Here is a 21,295-nt window from a genome sequence, read left to right on the forward strand (position 1 = left end):
CCCCATCCCAGACAGATATTTGCGACTGTTAATCCCATCCCATGCCCCCCCCATAGTTTCCCAGTACCGTCAGTCATTTTCTTATAGTATTACATTGGATGTTCAAGGTCCATTATGTGAGTGAGAACATGTGATACTCGGATCTTTGTTTCTGTGAGAGGTCATTCAGTATTATAACTTGGAACTTTTAAGTGATGAAAGCAGAGGACTCTGCCATAGTACATTTTGATAGTGTTTGTTAAGGCTTCTTCAGATCAATCAACTTCATTTCTTACTAATATAAATCAAGCTTGTTCCAGTTCCACAAGGACTCCACCACAGTCTTGAGGATGGAGAAAAATCACTGGTTTTCCATGTGCACCTATTTTGGCTTCTTTACTTAGACAACGGATCTTCCTTTCTTTCAAATCCATCAAAGCTGCATTTATATTATCCACCTGAAGAAAGGGAAATAAATAAGAGCATGTTATAATACATAAGAACATCATAAAAATATCAAATTATGGTATCTTAAGACTTAGAAAAAACTTTGAGAGTTTATACAGTCTATCTCCTCTGCCTTTGGGCAGGACCATCTAAAACCATCACAAAAATTCAGCCTAAAATTTCCAGAGAAGTAAAAGTTGCTAAATTTTTCTAGTTGCGCAACCACAGTGCTTAAGAATTGTCACCATTAATGTTTCCCCTTATGATCTAAATCATGTATGTTACACTTTATAAGTTTCTTCTGGCACTATTATTGGTGATTTTGGGCAAATTGCTTTTTTTCCCTGAGAGCAATGGATTCCTTAATTTGTAACAGGAAATGAGGTCTACCATATAAATTGACTATAGATTAAAAGATGATAAGCAGTTCTTAGTAGAGTTTGTGGCACACAGTAGGTACTTAGCAGATAAGTGTGTTTCCCTGACCCCCCCAACCTCACCCTGCCAAATCACCTGGCTATTGCTTTGAGATTAGAACTTGATACACATGAAAATCACTATTAAGCTGCCATCAAAATATTATTCTGTATCCAAAAAAATGCAAACTATAATAATTTTGAGACTGGAAGTGGTGGCTCACACCTGTAATCACAGCACTTTGGGAGATTGAGGTGAGAGAATTGCTTGACCCCAGGAGTTACAGACCAGCCTAGACAACACAGCAAGAATTCATCTCCACAAAAAATAAAAAGATTAGTCAGGCATGGTGGTGTGCACCTATAGTCCCAGCTACTTGGAGGGCTGAGGTTGAGGTTGTAGTGGCTTGTGATCATGCCACTGCACTCCAGCCTGGATGAGAGTGACACCTAACTAAAAAAAAAATTTTTTTTTTTTGCAACCCTCTTCTAAATCACTTATATTTCCTTCTTACTATGGACAGTCTAGAAAAAGTGTAAAAGTGTCTCTGTATACTTGATGGATAAATGATCCTCCTTTATCTTGGAAAGTTACCCTCTTAGACTGGGAACCTAATAAATGGATAGGCAGCCATAAATCTCCCTAGCATTTAATAATTGAGCAGCATTCCAAGCATAAAGAAAAGCACAGAGTATAGTATAACATCCATGTGCCCACCATATAGATGTAACAAATATTAATATTTATACAATCTTATTTCCAAAGAGTCAAGGATCACATACCTGATTCTAAAACTGGTCAAGCAACTGATGACAGATACTAAATGATTTCTTTTCATATGGCATACATTCTACTTTTATTCCTAATAATATTTCTTTGTAAAACTTCAAAGGTATAGCAAAGTCTTGCCTAGATCCTGACCATGGTTCATTTCATGCTGTCTTGTCCTATAGCTGGTCTGTTCTCATCTTTTTCAAACAGAACATGTAATACAAGCTCATGGCAGGAGCAACTCCACCTACTGGATAATCCTTAGTGAGGAAAATTAGTCCTTACTAACATCAGGCACTGTCAATTTTATCTTATTTTTAAGATTCCAGCCAGACGTGGTGGCTCACGCCTATAATCCCAGCACTTTGGGAGGCGGGAGGTGAGAGGATTATCTGAGTCCACAGGTTCAAGACCAGCTTGGGCAGCTTGGTGAGACCACATCTCTATAATAAATCAAAAAATTAGCTGAGCATGGTGGCATATGCCTATAGTTCCAGCTACTGGGAAGGCTGAGGCAGAAAGACCGCCTGAGCCCAGTAGGTCGAGGCTGCGGTGGCCCTGAGCGTGCCACTGTACTCCAGTCTGGGTGACAGAATGAGACTCTACTCAAAAAAAAAAAAAAAAAAAAAAAAGGATTCCTATCAATATTCTTGAGCCTTTTTTCTGCTTTGTTAAATAGGATTAGAGCAGTCTTTAGTCTAGGACTAATTTTCCTCACTACAAAGGTAAAGCCCTTCTGACCCCAGTGCTCCATGAATTACAAGGCTTTTCCACTACAAATGGTAAGAACAAACTACTCCCATCTCTGTGTGAGAATTGTTTCCTCTACTCCTTTCAAGGGGTTCTATTTCTAGCCTCAAGCAACGTCCTAACGTCCTTACACTACTCACATTCAGGCAAAGATATGAAAGCTACTGCTGGTCTCCTAAGCACACTCTGCACAGCTCTCACCTTGCCAGTATTTGACACTGTCAACTCTAATCACCATAACCTCCTCAAACTAGCAACTCCCGTCTCCTCAACTCAGGAAGACTGCTGAACCTCACATGGATTCCCCCTTCCTGCACTGCAGCCTGGAAACTCTCTCCAGCCAGGAAACTGGGGAACTCTAGGGTTCATCTTGGTTGTTTACCCCCTCTCAGACATCAATGTCCTGTGCTGCCTGGTGTCCAATGCTAGAAGACCATCGTTTCATGTATTTTGGCTAGGCTGTTTCAGAAAGGTCTGTTTGGTCTCTGTTACACCATCTTAGCTGGAATTCAAATTCTAAATTGGCAGGGCTTTTTGTTAGCACCCCAAAAATGTCATTACGTGTCATTCTATAATTTCTCTGTCTTTTTTTCTCTGACTGCTTCTGAGATTTTCTCTTCATCTTTGGTTTTCATCTTGACTATAGTGTGTTTTTATTTCTATTTGACCTATTTGACCTTGAATCTATAGTCTGATATCTTACATAAAATTGATAGTGTCCTTGTCAAATATTTGCTTTTGTTCTATTTTTTCAATCTTCCCTTTCTGGGACTCCATCTATACTCTACTAGAACTTTTGACCATATCCTACATTTGTCTTAAGCACTACTCTGTTTTCTATTTCTTTCAAATTTTTTTATCTCTTGATTTTGGATTTCTTGTTTCTAAAATTGTAAAAAGATAAATTCCTATTGTTTTAAGACACCAAGTTTGAGATAATTTATTACAGCAGTCCTAGGTAACCGAAATTGAACCATTAAGTAAATGGATGACTGATTGTGGAAGCCAAGTTTCTCCCTCACGGAATGGGAAGGGATAGAAGGAAAGAAGGTTACAGTGGTCCATGTGGTAATGGGTTAGAGCTGAAGATATTAGCATGAACTTAAGAGTTTAGGGGTATCATGTCTCATAAACTCAGTAACATAGTTACATATAGAAATATTTTATAGATATGTGTATATACATAGTTAGTGTACACACATGTATCTCCTTGCTGTGTTAGCTCAGCAAAGAACCAATGACATCCCATTAGCAATAAGCACACCTTCAGCCCAGACCTTGGCTTCTAACAACATTCTCCAATAATAGGAACCAGGACTCCTTGTTGGTTCTATGATTCTATGGCTATGGCAAGGAATACTGAAGATAAATTTGGAGCCTCTTGTGGTGCCAGAAAGAAAGATAGTGATAAAAAACAAAACAAAACAAAAATGATGGGGTTATGACAAAGGGACACAAGAATCAATCAACTGGAAAAGCTCCCAATGGCCAAAGCTGAAACTGTCTCAGGAACAAAAAAAAGTAGTATTAGATTATAACCTGAGGTATAAAATAAATATCCACAAGTCCATACTGATATAATTCCCCATTCTGTAAGTATGAGCCTCACATAATGACTACTTTCCAAAGAGTACAGTATGGAGAAGGAGAGAAAGAGGAAAAAAAAAGTTTCTTTGCAATGGAGAAACCTGACAACAACTCTGCTAGGAGATCAAGGTTAATACCAACAGTAATAAGGCATGTTGAAAGTATGTATTCCTGATATGTGATGAAAATGGCACTTTACATCTGTGGTCTTCCTCCCAAGAACCAATAACCCCAGTCTAAGTATAAGAAAAACATCAGATTAATGTCAACCGAAGGACACTTTACAAAATAACTGACAGAAATGCCCCAAAGTGTCAAGGTCATCAAAAACAAGGAAGAAGTCTAAGAAACTATCACTTTCATGAGGAGTCTAAGGAGATATAATGACTAAATATAATGTGGAATCCTAGATGAAATCCTGGAACAGGAAAAGGACACTGGTGAAAACTTAAGGAAATCTTAAAGCATAGATTTTAGCTAATAACAATGAATCAATATTGGTTCATTAATTATAATAAATGTAGCATGCTGATGTAAGACGTTAATAACTTTTAAAAAAGAGTCTAAAGAGATTAACCACCACTTTTAATGAGCAGACCTTGTTTGGATCCTGACTAGAACAAACCAACTATAAAGACATGTGTCAATCAATCTGGGAAGTTCAATTTATGGACTGTGTACAGATGGTGCCAAAATATTTACCTTTATTTTTGATTGGTAATATCATTGTGATTGTTTTATTTCTTGTAGACTCAAACTGAATAAAGGTAAAATGACGTGCTGTGAATTTAAAATAGTTTAACAGAGAAAAAAGATGAAGTAAGTGTGGCAAGATCTTGAACACTGTTGTACCTGGGTGATGGGAGAATGGGAGTTCATGACACGATTTTTTCCCTACTTCTCATATCTTCAAACATTTTCATGATATAATCGTGACTTTTTTCATACCTTTTGATAACTCCTCTTCTAGATATGATAATATTTCCATTTATGGAATATTCTATTCAAATACAAATCTCTACAATTTGGTTGCTGCATCCCAATTTTTTTAGTATACTGCTTCTTCAATATCTTTTTTTTTTTTTGAGTTGTAGTCTCACGCCATCACCCAGGCTGAAGTGCAATAGCACACTCACGGCTACCCCAGCATCGACCTGCTGCACTCTGGCGACCCTTCCACCTCAGCCTTCCAAGTAGCTGGAACTACAGGCACGAGCTACCACGCCCGACTATCAATATCTCTTAATCCAAGTAATACTTCTAAGATTTAATAAGCTAGATTTTTGAAAAATGCAGAAGTGACACCATACTAGCATCTATTTTTATTTCTGCGAATATTTCTATCATGAACTTTGATTTTAAAGATCTTGTACCACATTCATCCTTCTGTTAGTGTTGCTATAAAATTTACAATTCTTTAAGAGTACTCCTAATGTTTTGTTTGGTAGAAATAAAAATAATGAAATTAAAATGCCTTAATTTTCTGAATTGAAAGTAGATGCAATAGTTGTGAGAAATGTGAAGCAATTTGATTTGGAAAATTAAGCTTACTCTCCCTAAGTAATAAAAGTCAATAATAACCCACCTAAATAAAAAGTGTTTTATGGTCCTTTTAAAACTGTTTTTATAGTCTTTCAAACAATTAGTTGTGCATCATATAGCACTAGAAGACCTTGAATGCCATTAGTGAAAATCTGGTCTAGTCACCATTCACTTCAACTTCTTACCAGCTTTCTTTGGTTGGTGTGTATCTATATCTGAGAGTTTATGTTGATTTTGCCCTGTCATTTGTAAATGAAGAGTGACGATAATCCAAATAAAAAATGTTTGGGTTGTCACAATCAGAATTCAAAATCCTCAGGTAAATCTCATATCCTCTTTGGTTCTCAGCTGCCTCACCTGATCGTGGCAGTAAAATCTTGTATGTTAGAAATCAAGAAGTTGTACTAAGTAGTATCTTTTAAACTTAAGGTATATAATTCTCAGTTAATTTTGTGAACAAGTAATGATGTACCTCTTTTAACAGTGCATGGCATTTTGACTGACTTAACAAATACAAGCCTTTTTTATACAACATTGTAATAGTGGGTGTTAATATCAATCCTGAAATTGGTGTAAATCCATTCAAGTTAAAGTAAAAAGTCTGGATTAAATATTTTTATCAACTCTTTCCCCTCAAAGCTAAAAACTAAGTGAATTATGCAAACCTAACACTGTTCTCACCTTGTATGGGGCTTAGAGAGGTCTTGTGTCTTTGGGGGAACATTCGTCAGAAGGGCATATGTCACCTAAGCTTCCATCTTTGCTATACAGTCTGGTGGGGGCTATGTAAAGTGTTTCTCAAATGCTGGTCTTCACTGAAGTTTTCACCAGTTGATAGTAAAACAAACAAAAACAAAAATAAAGGAGTTTTTTTTTTTCTTTTTTTTTTGAGTTGGAGTCTCACTTAGTTGCCCAGACTGGAGTGCAGTGGCCGCTCCCGGCCACCACAGCCTTGACCTGCTGGGCTCCGGTGATCTTTCCGCCTCAGTCTTCCAAGTAGCTGGAACTACAGGCACACACTACCACGCCTGGCTAATTTTTGATTTATTGTAGAGATGAGGTCTTGCCAGGTTGCCCCGTCAGGTCTCGAACCTGCAGGCTCAGGCAATCCACTCACCTCAGCCTTCCAGGCTGAGCCACCAAGCCCGGCTTTTTTTTTTCCTTTTTTGACTATAGAACAGACATTCCCCAGCAGGAGGAACCTGCCTAGTCTTTTACTTAAAAGTTATATAATATTTCTTTACTAAGAAATATATACCTGGCCGGGCTCAGTGGCTCAGACTGTAACCCCGCGCTTTGGGAGGCCGAGGTGAGTGAATTGTCTGAGCCCGTGGGTTCGAGACCTGCCCAGGCAACTTGGTGAGACCTCATCTCTACAATAAATTAAAAGAAAAAAAATTAGCCATGTGTGGTAGCGCGTGCCTGTAGTTCCAGCTACTTGGAAGGCTGAGGCGGAAGGATCGCCGGAGCCCAGCAGGCCGAGGTTGCGGTGGCCGGGAGCGGCCACTGCACTCCAGTCTGGGTGACTGAGTGAGACTCCAACTCAAAAAAATAAAAATTTTAAAAAAAGGAAAGAAATATATACCCAATTTTAAAAAGATCTGTGAAACATACAAAAGCATAAACAAGAAAATGAGTCATCTATTACTTGACAATTTCAGAAAATAAAACTGTTGCAACTGCTGCATGTCTTTACCTTTTTTCTATATTGTCTTTTAAATTACATTTTTCTCTTTTTTTTTTTTGAGTTGGAGTCTCACTCCGTTGCCCAGGTTGGAGTGCAGTGGCATGCTCATGGCTACCCCAGCATCAACGTGCTGGGCTCAGGTGATCGTTCTGACTCAGCCTTCCAAGTAGCCTGTGTGCACTACCACACCCGGTTAATTTTTTGATTTATTGTAGAGATGAGGTCTTACCAAGTTGCCCAGGCTGGTCTCGAACCCCAGGTAATCCTCTCACCTCAGTCTCCCAAAGTGCTGGGACTATAGGCTTGAGCTACTGTGCCTGGCTAAATGATATTTTTCTATGTGCTTTTTCCCACCAGCCTGCAGCAGTAAGGATTACCTCTAAACTAAATCTAACGTCCTTCCTGTACTTCCTCATCTTACTAACTCTGGATATACCCAGCCCTACCACTCTGCAGCCCCTCCCTCAGTTCCATGCTGTACTTGTTACCCATGTGTGCCCCAGCACACTGGGCTGCCTTCTAGACTCATGTGGCTGTCCTCCTAATTCCATCTGAATGCTCACTCCTATGCCAGGCCACATTGCCCCTTGCATGGAGGTCTCCTTACCCCTTTGGGCTGGGCCACATCCTGTACTGCAGCCCTCCTTGCCTTGCTTGGCACCAGCATCCTGCACAGAAGTGGCCTACCCTGTTCTGCTCTGACTCCCCCTGGCTGCCTCCCACCCCATGGGGACATGTGTCTCACCTCACTCAGGCACTGCACCCCACAGCAGGAGCCCCATGGGAGGACGCCCTACTTATCCTACTTGGGGTTCAATTTCCCACATGAGTCTCTCTTCCCCACACTAGACACACTCCTTATATGAGCTGCCTGACTCTCCTACTCACACGCATTCACACGCATACACAGTGTCAATGCCCCCTTAGCCTGCGCAGGCTCCTTGCTGCCCATGCCTGTCATCAGGCTTGGACTCTGACTCCCGGCAATAAGCTTTGTCCTAGTCTTTCAGAGCTAAAAATACTATAAACTGGATGGCTCATAAACAACAGACATTTATTTGTCACAGTTCAGGAGGCTGGAAGTCCAAGACCAAGGTGCTGGCAGATTCTGTGTCTGGTGAGGGCTTCCTGGTTCATAGACAGCTCCTTCTTACAGTGTTCTCACATGATGGAAAAGGAAGAGGGTCTCTCTGGGACCTCTTTTATAAGGACATTAATCCTATTCATGAGCACTATGTCCTCATGATCCTATCACCTCCCAAAGATCCCACCTCCTAATACTATCACTTTGGGGGTTAGGGTCTCAACTTATGAATTTGGGAGGAACACAGGCATTCAGTCCCAGGCTGGCCTTCCATGCTGATGCCCACCTCACACTGACAACCCAAGCTAGGCTGCACTCGGTACAAAGCCCCACCCTACACTGCTCAGACTCTGACATCTTGCGCTGGACCTCCCCACACATGGGCAATCTACTCAGTTTCTGGTTTCCCCGGCACTTGGATACCCTTAACTCATGGATACCCTTCTCACCCTAATTGGGCCCCAACACCCTGCTCTGGGCTACTCTGGCTCTCCCCACCAATGTGGACAACTATTAGAGGAGGGGCCACAATTACTTTTAATATTGTTTATTTCCCTTTTTGTTTTGGTAAGTAGAAAGCAATATGGTTACGCATCATTTGACAGAAATACATCCTAAGAAACGCGTCATTAGGTGATTTCGTCTTTACGCAAACATCATAGAATGCACTTACACAAACCTGGATAGTATATTCTACTACACACCTAGGCTGTATGGAATGGCCTATTGCACCTAGGCTGCAAACCTGTGCTGCATGTTACTGTAATGAATACTGTAGGTGACTATAACACAATGGTAGTATTTGTGTCTCCTAACACATTTCAACACAGAAAAAGTAAACTAGGGTATGCTATCTAGTGAGAGCATGGCCAGCTCTACTCAATACCAGAACCCGTCTCCTCATACAGAGGCACACAGAAGGCAGGGAAAGACATCCAGTCTTGCCATTAAGGAAACAGGCACTGGCAGCACAAACATAAGCTATGCCAGAAAACAGTGGGCAGCTAAGTCCATATACAAGCAAGAGAAGAGCCTGGGCTAGATGGCTTTTAGCCTTACTTTAGTGAAAGTCAGGGACACATAAGAAATGTGGGCAAATCTCATGAAAGAAAATGGAAACCAAAACTCAATCTTGACAGAAAAATGTGATAACTAGTGAAGTACTAGTTCATGCATGAGATAAAGGACAATTTGTAAAAAATCTTTATTGAGTCAATAAAAAGGCATGGAGCATGTCCAAGACACACTGCTAAATCGGATGTTTTATAAGAAATCTCAGTGACAAAGAACATAAAGTGCCCTTGTAGTTATTATAGAGAGGAAAGTCAATTCTCTGATGGGTGGATTTAACATTTTAAAACAAGGGATGGCATTTAAAAAAAAAGGCAATACACCATAAAGCTACAGAAGAATTATGACCATTTTCAGAAGATGCAATTCAAGCTGGGTATGGTAGCTCACATCTGTAATCCCAGTACTTAGGGAGGCCAAGGCAGAAGAATTGCTTGAGCCCAGGAGTTCAAGACCAGCCTGGCAATACAGTGAGATATCGTTTCAACAAATAAAACATTATCTGGGTGTGGTAGCACATGCCTGTAGTCCTGGCTACCTGGGAGGCTAAGGCAAGAAGATAGCTTGAGCCCAGGAGTTTGAAGCTGCGGTGAGCCATGATCATACCACTGCTCTCCCATCTGGGTGACAGACTGAGAATCCAAACAAAAAGACTAAATAGTCTCTTCTTGCATATGAAAATGCTGCTGGTCCCCACTTAAATAGCAATTTGAAAATGAAGTCGTGCTAGACTTTTAGAACTTTCACATCTTCCTTTGGCTTAGAACACATTGTTGACGGCCTACAGTACTTTTAAAATGTGTCCACAGATTCTTTGCTACTCAAGAGGCAGGGTCTATGTCCTTTCCTCTCACATCTGGCCAGCCTTGGAGGCTTATGATCAGTGAACAACTGCAGAAGTGCTGCTTCTAGGCTATGTCAGAAAAGGCCATGCAGTCCTGCCTGGTTCTCCTTGAGACACTTATTCTGGGGGAAGCCAAGTGCCAAGAAGAAGTCCAACTGTCCCTTAAAACTGCCTTTAGCTCATAAAGCAAGCAGTCACACATAGGTGTTCCTGGCGAAGCACAGCTGAGCTCACCACTGCAGGTCAGCACCAAGTGCCAGCCACAAGAGTGAAGCAGATGCCCAGCCCAGTCAAGCCTCTGGATGAGGAAGCCACAGCTAACATCTAATCGTCCTCCCCAAATTCCTGATCCATACCACACTGAGCAAAATGAAATGGTGGTTGTCTAACATCACAGAGTTTTATGATAATGTATTACATGGCAACAGTAACTGGAACAATGACCAAAGAAATGCTCTCTGGCTAGTTCTATCATCCAAGTTTTATTACCCAGACTAGGTTGCACTGTGATAAAATAATGAAGCTCCTGAAATCTCAGCAGCTTCATTCAATAAAAACATATTTCCTATTCAAGGACAGGCAAGGAATCTTGCTCTATCTGTTAAGCCAGGAAACCAAGTCCCCTCCATCTTGTGACATTATCTCACAGACTGTCGCAGCAGGAGGAGAAAGAACAGGAATTCTCAGGTGTTTCTTTCTTATACCATACCTGCATTCAGAAAGTGTCAGGCTATCCTAGTAATACCACTTTTAAAAATCAACAACTATGGCATCAACTAACGGCCTTTTCATTCATTCATTCATTCATTCATGTGGAATCTTACTCTGTCACCCAGGCTGGAGTGCAGTGGCACACTCACGGCCACCCCAGCGACCTGCTGGGCTCCGGTGATCATTCTGCCTCAGTCTTCCAAGTAGCGGGAACTACAGGTACATGCTACCACACCCAGCTAATTTTTTTTATTTATTGTAGAAACCAGGTCTCGCCAAGTTGCCCAGGCTGGTCTCAAATCCGCGGGCTCAAGGCAACCCACATGCCTTGGCCTCCCAAAGTGCTAGGATTATAGGCTGAGCCACCGAGTCCGGCCCTTTTCTTCATTTTAGTCACAGCAATCCCCAAGGTTTAGCAGGGCACATATCTACCTAGTTACAGTCTACATTCCCCAGTGCCACTTGAAGAGAAGTGTGCCAGGTGACTAAGCTTGGGCCGGTGGGATAAGAACAGAAGTGAAACATGGAGTCGCCCTGTAAATCGTGTTACGGACCACCCGCTTTTAGATTGAGAAGAGAAAAATAAACTCTATCTTGTTAAGTTCCTTTTGTGGAGGGCAGAGAATAACAGGGAAGTGTTACACTAAAACAGCAACTAACTGCTTGTCACACCTTCTCCTATTACCCACAGTCATTTTATACTCACAAACATTTCCATGTCCCCCTTCGGATCTCTAATTTTGAATCTGTCGTCACAATACTGAACATCCACTATTCTTTACTTAACTGAACTCCTAACTCTCATAGCTGGCTTCCTTTGAAGGCACTGGGGTCTCTTGATGTGGAACATAGACAGTGCAGTGTGGGAGAAAGAAGAGTGGATTCAAAGGTCCTGATTCTCATCCCGGGAGTGGGAGACTTAGACAAATCCTCAGGTCCACTGACAAAGACCTGTAGCCAAAAGTAATCTCCTAAAAATGGAATGAAGGCTAATTTTAGGCCTTGCATAAAATGTTGTAGCTCCCCCAACACAAACTTTATACTCCATTAATGTAATGAAGGTAACTGACATCATGGGTAAGAGTGCAGACCCTGCCAGGCATGGTGGCTCAAGTCTGTAATCCCAGCACTTTGGGAAGCTGAGGCAAGAGGACTGCCTGTCAGGGGTTCTAGACCAGTCTGGGCAACTTGGCAAGACCTCGTCTCTACAATAAATTAAAAATTAGCTGGGCGTGGTTGCGTGTGCCTGTAGTTCCAGCTATTTGGAAGGCTGAGGTAGAAGGATCGCAGCAGGTCAAGGCTGCAATCCCCCTGAGTGTGCCACTATACTCCAGCCTGGGTGATAGAGTGAGGCTCCAACTAAAAAAAAAAAAAGAGTGCTGACCCTGAAATCAGAACAAATCTGGGTTTCAACTCCAGCCTTGCGGCCTACTACCAATACGACTGAGGGGAAGTTAACTACACCAAGCCTCAGTTTCCTTACCTGTGAGAATTAAAGAAAATAACGTTTGTTAGGTCCTTTGCATTTGTACTGCTGGAGGACCCAGTGTTAATTGTCACAATACCTCGATGCCTTTCCACATGCAAATTTCCTCTGCCTGGAATGACCTTTCTTCTTTTACCTGAGGAATTCCTTCACATTCATTGTAACTAATTTTCTGTGAGACCCTCCCAGCAACTTGACCTGCCGGGAGCAATCAATCTCTTCATTTGTACCTTCATTTGTGGTACTGAGGTCACATCTATCAATTCCACTAATCACGGTGTACTGTACTTATCTGTTTGTAATGATAAAAGCCCTATCTCACTGTGGACATGGTGCATGTCTTATTCATTTTTGAATCTCGAGTACTTAGCAGAGTACACATGGTAGGTTTTTGTATATGGTTGCAATAACGAATAGAATGCTTTCTAGAATTCACTCTATAATCAACCTACCTCTCTTACAGGTTAGGAATTTGGCCTAACAATTATGACACGCCTTACATCAAAAGGACTGTCCTATCAAATCAATTTAAATTGAAGCATAATTATCATTGCAGATATTCTAAGAGGAAGTTATCTGAACATGAACATCTGCAGACAAACGTTCTCTGATGAGACTGTTCTTGTCTAATATTTCTTCATATTTTGGGGGAACTGTTAGCAGATGCAATTCAAAAGATCTCCAAAATCACAGTCAGTAATTGAAAATGTATTGCTTTTGTAATAAGGAACAAGCTATTAGAATTTTAAGGAGAGAAAAAAATTATAAAAAATATTTGGCAAGTATGTGGAAGGTTTTACTTTATAAAGTCTTTTTATTTTTTTCTCCTAATTGCCTTGTGAAAGTGAAAGCAGTTGTATTTCTTTTCTTTTTTTTAATCAATATTTTTTATTATGATGTTGTGGGGTACAGTTAAGGGTTAGGTATACAATTATGTTTCATTCAGGGACCCTGTTGATAAGAGGTGTTTGGATTTCTATGACATGGGAGGTCATATATGAGGAATAAATCCTAGCACAAAACTCTGTGTTTTGGCTAACTGTGGTGGCATTCATGGTGGTTGTTGAAACCAGACTTTAATAAAATACATTAATATTATTTTTTTACAGTTTTTTAAAGAAAAAAAGAATATATCTGAGTATATATTCTTTTTTTGAGTAGTACTAAAGTTATCATTACCCTTAAGATCTTAATATAAGTTTCTGATGACAGTGATCATATGCAATCTTAAAAAACAAAAGACATTCTGTAAGAGATTTATAATATCAAGCATTAAAATAATAAAATACCTCAATGCAGATGTGATGCATTCCTCCAGCCTTGTTTTTCTGCAGAAAACCTGCAATTGGGCTGTCGTCTCCCAATGGATGAAGCAGTTCTATCTTGGTATTTCCCAAATTGACAAAAATAACAGATACTCCATGTTCAGGAATAGGGACTGCCTCACTTACTTGGGCTCCCAGAACATTCTTATAAAACACTGAGGCCTTTTCCAAATCTGGTACTGCTATGGCTACATGATTAAGTCGACCCAGGTTCCATGAAGGACCTGCCACATGATGAGAAACCTGCGACATGGAAAAAGTCCTTGGTGTTGGTACTGGAGCTTGGAGTCTGGAAAAAAGCCCTGAAAAATGGAATAGTCATTGATATTCTTCTTTTAAGACTTAATGTAACTTCTAAATTAAACTTTAAAACCAAACAAATAATAAAAACAAAAACTCATTATTTATAGACTTATTCTTTTTAATTACTGAAATTAAATCAAGGGAGATAAATGGAAAGACTTATGTCAAATTTACTCACTCTGCTCTGCCCATTTAAACAACCATCTGGAGTTTAAAAAGAATTCTGCGCTTCAACTAGATTTAAACACAGAATGACATTTTTCATAACAATTCAATATTTACTGGTAACACTTAAAGGATAGCTGCATGTGAACTATTAATACTACTTACTATTCTCTGTGTTTCACAGGGAATAAATTTGAATGTGATAGCAAAACAACATACATTTAATGATAAGAGTTAACAATTTTCTTACCTATCTATACCTATTTTTTGTCTTATATTCTATAATAAGTTCATTAAAGGCATAAATGTGAAATACTTTTTAATGTGTATTTTACTGATTACCTATTACAGAAAATATCTAATTGCTGGGGAAAAACAAGCCAAGATCAAGATGGTACTTAACTTATGAGGGTCTCCTTTGAGACCAGATTTTTAAATTATTTCTTTTTATAATTTTGAAGGATTAGAGGTAGAACTACTTCTGAACATTAAAAAATCTTCTTTCACTCAGTAACTGAAGGCAGCTACAAGGTCTCACCCCCATGTATTAATATTACTCTGCCTCCCCATTCACCAAAACACTGAACTTTAGGAGCCAAATTCCTCCCAGAAGGAAAAAAATTGCATACATGTATGAGGTTTAAACATAATCTTGTAAAACTATATCACGTAATAAAATGGTATGAAATAACAAAATGAAGAACACATACCTCAAATAATAGGTTATTAGTTAGCTCTTAATGAAAAACACATTAAACAGTATCTAGTATCACAGAGCTTCAGCTAATAAAAAAATAATTTCCCTTAACTAAAGATTTTTATAATAAAGAAATTAAAGTGATACTATTTTGAATTTTATTTAAGACTATAAATCTGATGCATCATAAGTCAGCAGAAGGCAAAATTAAACTTAAGATAGTCTTCTGCTCTGCCTATTTATATTATTACTGAAATACCCAAAAGCTCTCATGGGAAAGAAGGGTTATCTGTGAAGACCAAGACACTAGCTCATGAAGAAACAACAAAATCATTGGTCAAGCTGCTTTTTCCTTCTCTTGCATCTCTACCACATGTGCAACTTGCAATTAAAGTTCAATATAGAATTTATTTGTATTTAAAAAGAATTGTAGATAGATAGGGTTAGTGAGCTTTAGGGTAATATGCACATTAAGAAGTTGTTTTGTCTGAATTTTAAGGGCGTATCAAATATTGAGTTCAGGTGTTTCTGAATCTTCCTTACCACTGTTACTGAGGCCCCTTGACAGGTGTCCGAGGAACAGCAATGGAACATATAGAAGTGGAACACAGAGAACAATTATAGGATGTCCAAGTAAAGTGTATGCAATATCCTATGCCAGTTTGCTTCAGGGATATTTTAAAACCTCTGGCCCTTGGGCGTGGCAGCACATGCCTGTAATTCCGGCTACTTGGAAGACTGAGGCGGAAGGTTCACCGGAGCCCAGCAGGTCGAGGCTGCGGTGGCCGGGAGCGGCCACTGCACTCCAGTCTGGGCGACCGAGCGAGACTCCAACTCAAAAAAAAAACAACAACAACAAAACATCTGGCCCTGAGAAGGGAGCCTAAGCAAATCGTGTTATAGGCTGCCTCACAGTAGTCTTTCTCCCTAGCTTCCTTGTCATTTGGTTCTAAGTATGAGAAAACAGTTTATGAGAATGACTGGCTCTTCTTCCTTTTAAAAGAAACAAAACCTCCTTCATATGTCAGAAAGACAGCATATTTATATATTGTAAAAAATGAAGACTTTGAGGTTATGTAGGTTTACCTCTAGAAATGTGAACTGGTTTAAGAAAGGAAATATCACATTTTATTGGTTTTATTTGGTTCCTAACGCATACATCTAGAAATAGGACAGAAAAAATACCAATGAGAAGTCAGTAATTCTGCTTCTTTAAAATGAAGGATATAAAAATGGCCTACAAGCACATAAGATACTCAGTATTAGTCATTAGAGAAAAGCAAATCAAAACCACAGTGAAATACTACTTCACACCCTCCAAGATAATCAAGAAAATAAAAAATAGTAACAGTTGAGGATGTGGAGAATTAGAACCCTGGTACACTGCTAGTGAGAATGTAAAATGGTGCGGCTGCCATGGAACAATTCAGCAGTTCCTCAAAAAAGCTAAACAAAGAATTTATCATATAACCTAGCATTCTGCTCTTAAGTATCACAAATCATTTAAAAATAGGTATTCAAACAAAAACTTGCAAACTAAGCAGCAGTAGTTCCAATAGCCAATGGAATATTATCTGGATATGAGGTACTGACATATGCTATAACATGGATGAACATTGAAACATTATGGTGATAGAAACTTGACATAAAAGGTCATAAGTTGTATGATTCCATTTTAATAAAATATCTGGAATAGTAAGTCTATACAGATTAAAAGTGGAACAATGGTTGCCAGGGGCTGGAGGGAGAAGGGAATGGAGAGTAACTGCTTAATAGGCATGAGGTTTCCTTTTGTGGTGATGAAAATGTTTTGAACTAGATAAAAGTGATGGTTGCACAACACAATGAATGTCGTATGTGCTGCTAAATTGTACCTTTTTTTTTTCTTTTTTTTTTTGAGTCAGAGTCTCACTCTGTTGGCCAGGCTGGAATGCAGTGGCAGCATCACAGCTACTGCAACCTTGACCTGTTGGGCTCAGGCAATCCACCCACTTCAGCCTTCCAAGTAGCTGGGACCACAGGCGTGCACCACCACGCCTGGCTAATTTTTTTTATTTATTGTAGAGATGAGGTCTTGCCATGTTTCCAAGGCTGGTCTTGAACTCCTGGGCTCAGGCAATCCACTTGCCTCGGCCTCCAAAAGTGCTGGGACTACAGGTGTGAGCCCAGCCTAAATTGTACATTTTTAAATGGTTAATTTTGTTTTGTGAATTTTTACCTTAGGAAAAAAAAAAAGAAGGGAGATGATACTAGTAGTAAAAATCTGTAAGTGAAATCTTACAGACTAAGACAACTGGGTAGGGAACATGGAACAAAGTGGTTGAAATGAGATAGATCCTTATACTTAATAAAAATGTGTTTCTGAAAAGTTCACTGTGAACTGAACTTTCTCTTTTGACTTTTAGCAACTTTAAAAAGATCTATTTCCAGCTTTTTGAAGTATGACAAATAAAACTTATATATATTTGAGGTATACAACATGTTTTGATAGAAGCATAAATTACAAAATGGTCATCACAATCAAACTAACTTTTAAAAGATATCTTAATTTTGGATTGCCCTTCAATTGGCAGGAACTCAGAACTCCAGTTTTAGCTATTTCTGCCTCCCATTTCAGAAAGGTGCAGTGGAATTGCATTATGTTGAACTCTGTAATATGCAATTTGTGATTACTCCAATAAGGGTTGCTTTCTATGAATAAATTACAGTGTATAACCATATGTGAATAAATGTGTAAGATATTTAACAACAGGAGTGTTAATAAAAAAGGAGTGTAAAGATGAATAATTAAAAATATGAAATATTATTTTTACACGTCAGGAATCTGGTGTACAAGTAAAAGACACATTACAAAATCTGGTGTGTATGTTAATTCTAATTCCTAACTTGTTAACCACTTTTAGTGCCTTGACTTAAAAAAATTTTGAATTTGTTTCAGTTCAGATTTTGCACTTATTTCAGACCAGGCTTCTTTAACAGTCTCCAAATTAGTGAAGGTTTAGCTGCAAGGGTCTACACTAAAATGAATTAAGTATACATACTATTTAAAGAAATTAGATGTTAAATTTACTTATAAAGTGTCATAAAATTGTGAATAATCCCTTGTAGTAAGATTTTTCAATAGCTTTCTCTGCCAACAGTTTGTTAAACTCTTTTGTAACTTATATGCCACAGAATTCACCCATGTGAAGTGTACAAATCAGTGGTTCTTAGTAAATTTGCAAAGCTGGGCAACCTTCATGTAAAATCTAATTTCAGAACACGCAATATGTTTTTAAGTCTGAGTTTTTGCATATCTGGTTTGAAGAGACATAACATATTTAGGAAGGCATTTATTAGAAGTGCCTTCAAGTAAGTTTGGTAAGAAGCTATTAAGTTTTCTCTTCAACATTCAACCAGTGAATCTCATAGCACCATATACATGTCTTCAACTTGTTTCAAACTATGATAAAAAATATTTTAGTCATCACAGTAAGTAAATACACTACATTTCTGTTAACCCACTTACAGATGATTAATAAAAGTATATCTCTATGCACAGTAATGCAAGTTGGCCATTCTTGTCTCCCACATAGCAGGTTCAATTTCAATTTTCAAAACTTTTTCATGAAGCCAACACTTTGCAAGGTAAATTGGGACTCATACTGTGTGTTTACTCTGATTTTTTTTTCTGTGCTTCTCTTGTTTTACTGTGAGGATTTTACATTCCTTAAAAGTGGGGCCATAACAAAGACCTACCATATCCAAAAGGCAGGAATTCCAAGGAACACACATGTTCATAACTATATTGTTCACAATAGCCAAAAAGTGGAAACAATCCAAATGTCCATTGAGAGATGGATAAACAAAATACGGTATGCATACACAATGGATGATTAATACTCAGTATTAAAAAAGGAAGGAAATTCTGACACATGCTACAACATGGATGAACCTTGAGGACATCAATTATGCTCAGTTAAATAAGCCAAGTACAAAGCACAAATCCTGTATGATTCCACCTACAAGGATACCCAGAGTAGTCAAATTCAGAGAGACAAAGTAGAACAGTGGTTGCCAAAGGCTGAGGGAACTAGAGAATAGACAGCTGTTCGACAGGGACAATTTCAGTTTGGGGCAGATGAAAACATTCTGGAGATGGATGGTGGCAGTGGTTTCAAAACAAAGAGAATGTACTTGAAGCCACTACGCTACACACTTAACGATTAAAGCAGGTGCATAGCATAGTGGCTTCAAGTACATTCTCTTTGTTTTGAAACCACCGCCATCATCCATCTCCAGAATGTTTTCATCTGCCCCAAACTGAAATTGTCCCTATCGAACAGCTGGGTGCAGGCCGGGCTCGATGGCTCAGTCTGTAATCCCAGCGCTTTGGGAGGCCAAGGTGAATGGACTGCCTGAGCCCGCGGGTTCAAGACCCGCCTGGACAACTTGGTGAGACCTCATCTCTACAATAAATCAAAAATTAGACGGGCATGGTAGTACGCGCCTGTAGTTCCAGCTACTTGGAAGGCTAAGGCGGAAGGATCGCCGGAGCCCAGCAGGTCGAGGCTGCAGTGGCCGGGAGTGGCCACTGCACTACAGTCTGGGTGACAGTGAGACTCCAACTCAAAAAAAAAAAGCCAGGTGCAGTGGCTCATGCCTATAATCACAGCACTTTGGGATGCAATGGCGAGAGGACTGCTTGAGTCCAGGGGTTAGAGACCAGCTTGGGCAACTTGGTGAGACCTCATCTCTACAATATATCAAAAAATTAGCCAGCGGTGGTGGCCTGTGCCTGTTGTTCCAGTTACTTGTAAGGCTGAGGCAGAAGGACTGTGTAAGCCCAGCAGATGGAGGCTGCAGTGGCTGTGAGCATACCACTGCACTCCAGCCCGGGCAACAGAGTAAAACTCCTATACAAAACAAAACAAAACAAAAAAATGGTTAAAACGGTAAATTTTATATGATTGCTTTTTTTTTGAGTTGGAGTCTCTTGTCGCCCAGGCTGGAGTGCAGTGGTATGCTCATGGCCACCGCAGCCTCGGCCTGCTGGGCTTGGGTGATCTTTCTGGCTCAACCTTCCAAGTAATGAACTGCAGATGCAAGCAACCACGCCTGGCTAGTTTTGCGATTTATGGTAGAGACGAGGTCTTACCAATTTGCTCAGGCTGGTCTCGAACCCCTGGGCAGAGGCAAACCTCTTGCCTCAGCCTCCCAAAGTGCTGGGATTACAGGCTGAGCCACTGTGTCTGGCCAAGATATTTTTAACTAAAAAAACAGGGCCATTAAGTTTCAAGCATCTAAAAGGATAATCAAAGCCAGTCTTTGGAGTACACTGTTTTTATTTTCCTTTCCTTTATGCCAAGATGGGTATGCAACTTACAAAACATGTATCTATACCAGTATTCAGTTTTTACAGTAAGTGCATGACTTGTTGAAAGTCATACTTCCTTCCCCAACTGTAAACCATTAAATATCTAAAAATACACACATAAAAATGACTTTTCTCTAATATCTGAATTTTTATTTACATTTTCACCTTCAGACATAGTGTGTATCACAGAAAAGGCAGTGTGCCTAATAGTTAAGAATGTAGGCTCTTGTGCTAGAAGGAACTATCACAAATGCCCCAGAGTAACTCTGGGGCATTCCCATTCCTAAAAGAAAATCTCGTATTAAGGGAATACTTGTCCTCTCATAGAAGGAGGAAGAGAAGAAAAGGAGAAAAAAAGGAGAAAGTAGGAGAGTTAGAAAACTTGAGGTTCTGTCATAACTGCCTCTACCTAGCAATTTTTAAAAAACGAGGTAGAGAGAACTCAAGGAAACTTTGATGTCCACCTGCTTTTATCTTTCCTGTGTGGGCACAAGATGATAATAATATATTAGGGCACTTAGAAAAATCACTCCCTCGGCATTCTTTACACCACTGACCTTCAAGTGTTTCCAACAGGAGGCTGGCCACGCTCGGAGTTCAGCTTGTTTTTTATTTTACGTGACTTGCTCTCCTTTCGGGTTTCTCCCCCGTCTCTAATTGTGCGCGATAAAATAACACTTACCGTCCCTCTTCTTTTTATTTCCATCCCCGCCTTGCCTGACCCGCTGGCCTACATACTAAAAGCGGCAACACGACTGAGCACGGCTCCCGGGTGACAGTGAGACCCACGCAAGGCCATCCCCAGCCAAGCCAAGGCGTCACTGAAGATACCTCCCACCTAGGTGACAGCGGCCGCGGAACGCGCTTCTGGGGACACAGCACATTAGACCAGGAGCTCTGGCCAGCCTCCTCAGCCCCCTGGCTTCGGGTTCCAAGCGCCCGCCCCCCGGCGACCTTCCATGCTGCCCGGTATTCACCTACGGCGTTGGCAGCCGCCGCGGCGGCCGCCGCCATCAGTACACGCGCCATCTTGGAGAGCAAACCTCTAAACCCAGCAGCGCCGCCTACGGGAC

General features: G+C 40.1%; 1 protein-coding gene across 1 annotated transcript; it reads right to left on the reverse strand.

Moving 5' to 3' along the window:
* Positions 1-121: 121 nt before the first annotated feature.
* MCEE (methylmalonyl-CoA epimerase) lies at positions 122-21,251 on the reverse strand. Its single transcript, XM_008058628.2, has 3 exons — positions 21,200-21,251; positions 13,666-14,003; positions 122-437 (listed from the first exon to the last, which is right to left on the reverse strand). The coding sequence occupies exons 1-3, from the start codon at positions 21,249-21,251 to the stop codon at positions 285-287; spliced, it is 543 nt and encodes a 180-aa protein (XP_008056819.1). The 3' UTR covers positions 122-284.
* Between the last annotated feature and the right edge of the window lie 44 nt (positions 21,252-21,295).

Source organism: Carlito syrichta, unplaced genomic scaffold (genome assembly GCF_000164805.1).
Source record: "Carlito syrichta isolate Samal-C Ts95f unplaced genomic scaffold, Tarsius_syrichta-2.0.1 Scaffold303527, whole genome shotgun sequence".
Lineage (NCBI taxonomy): Eukaryota > Metazoa > Chordata > Mammalia > Primates > Tarsiidae > Carlito > Carlito syrichta.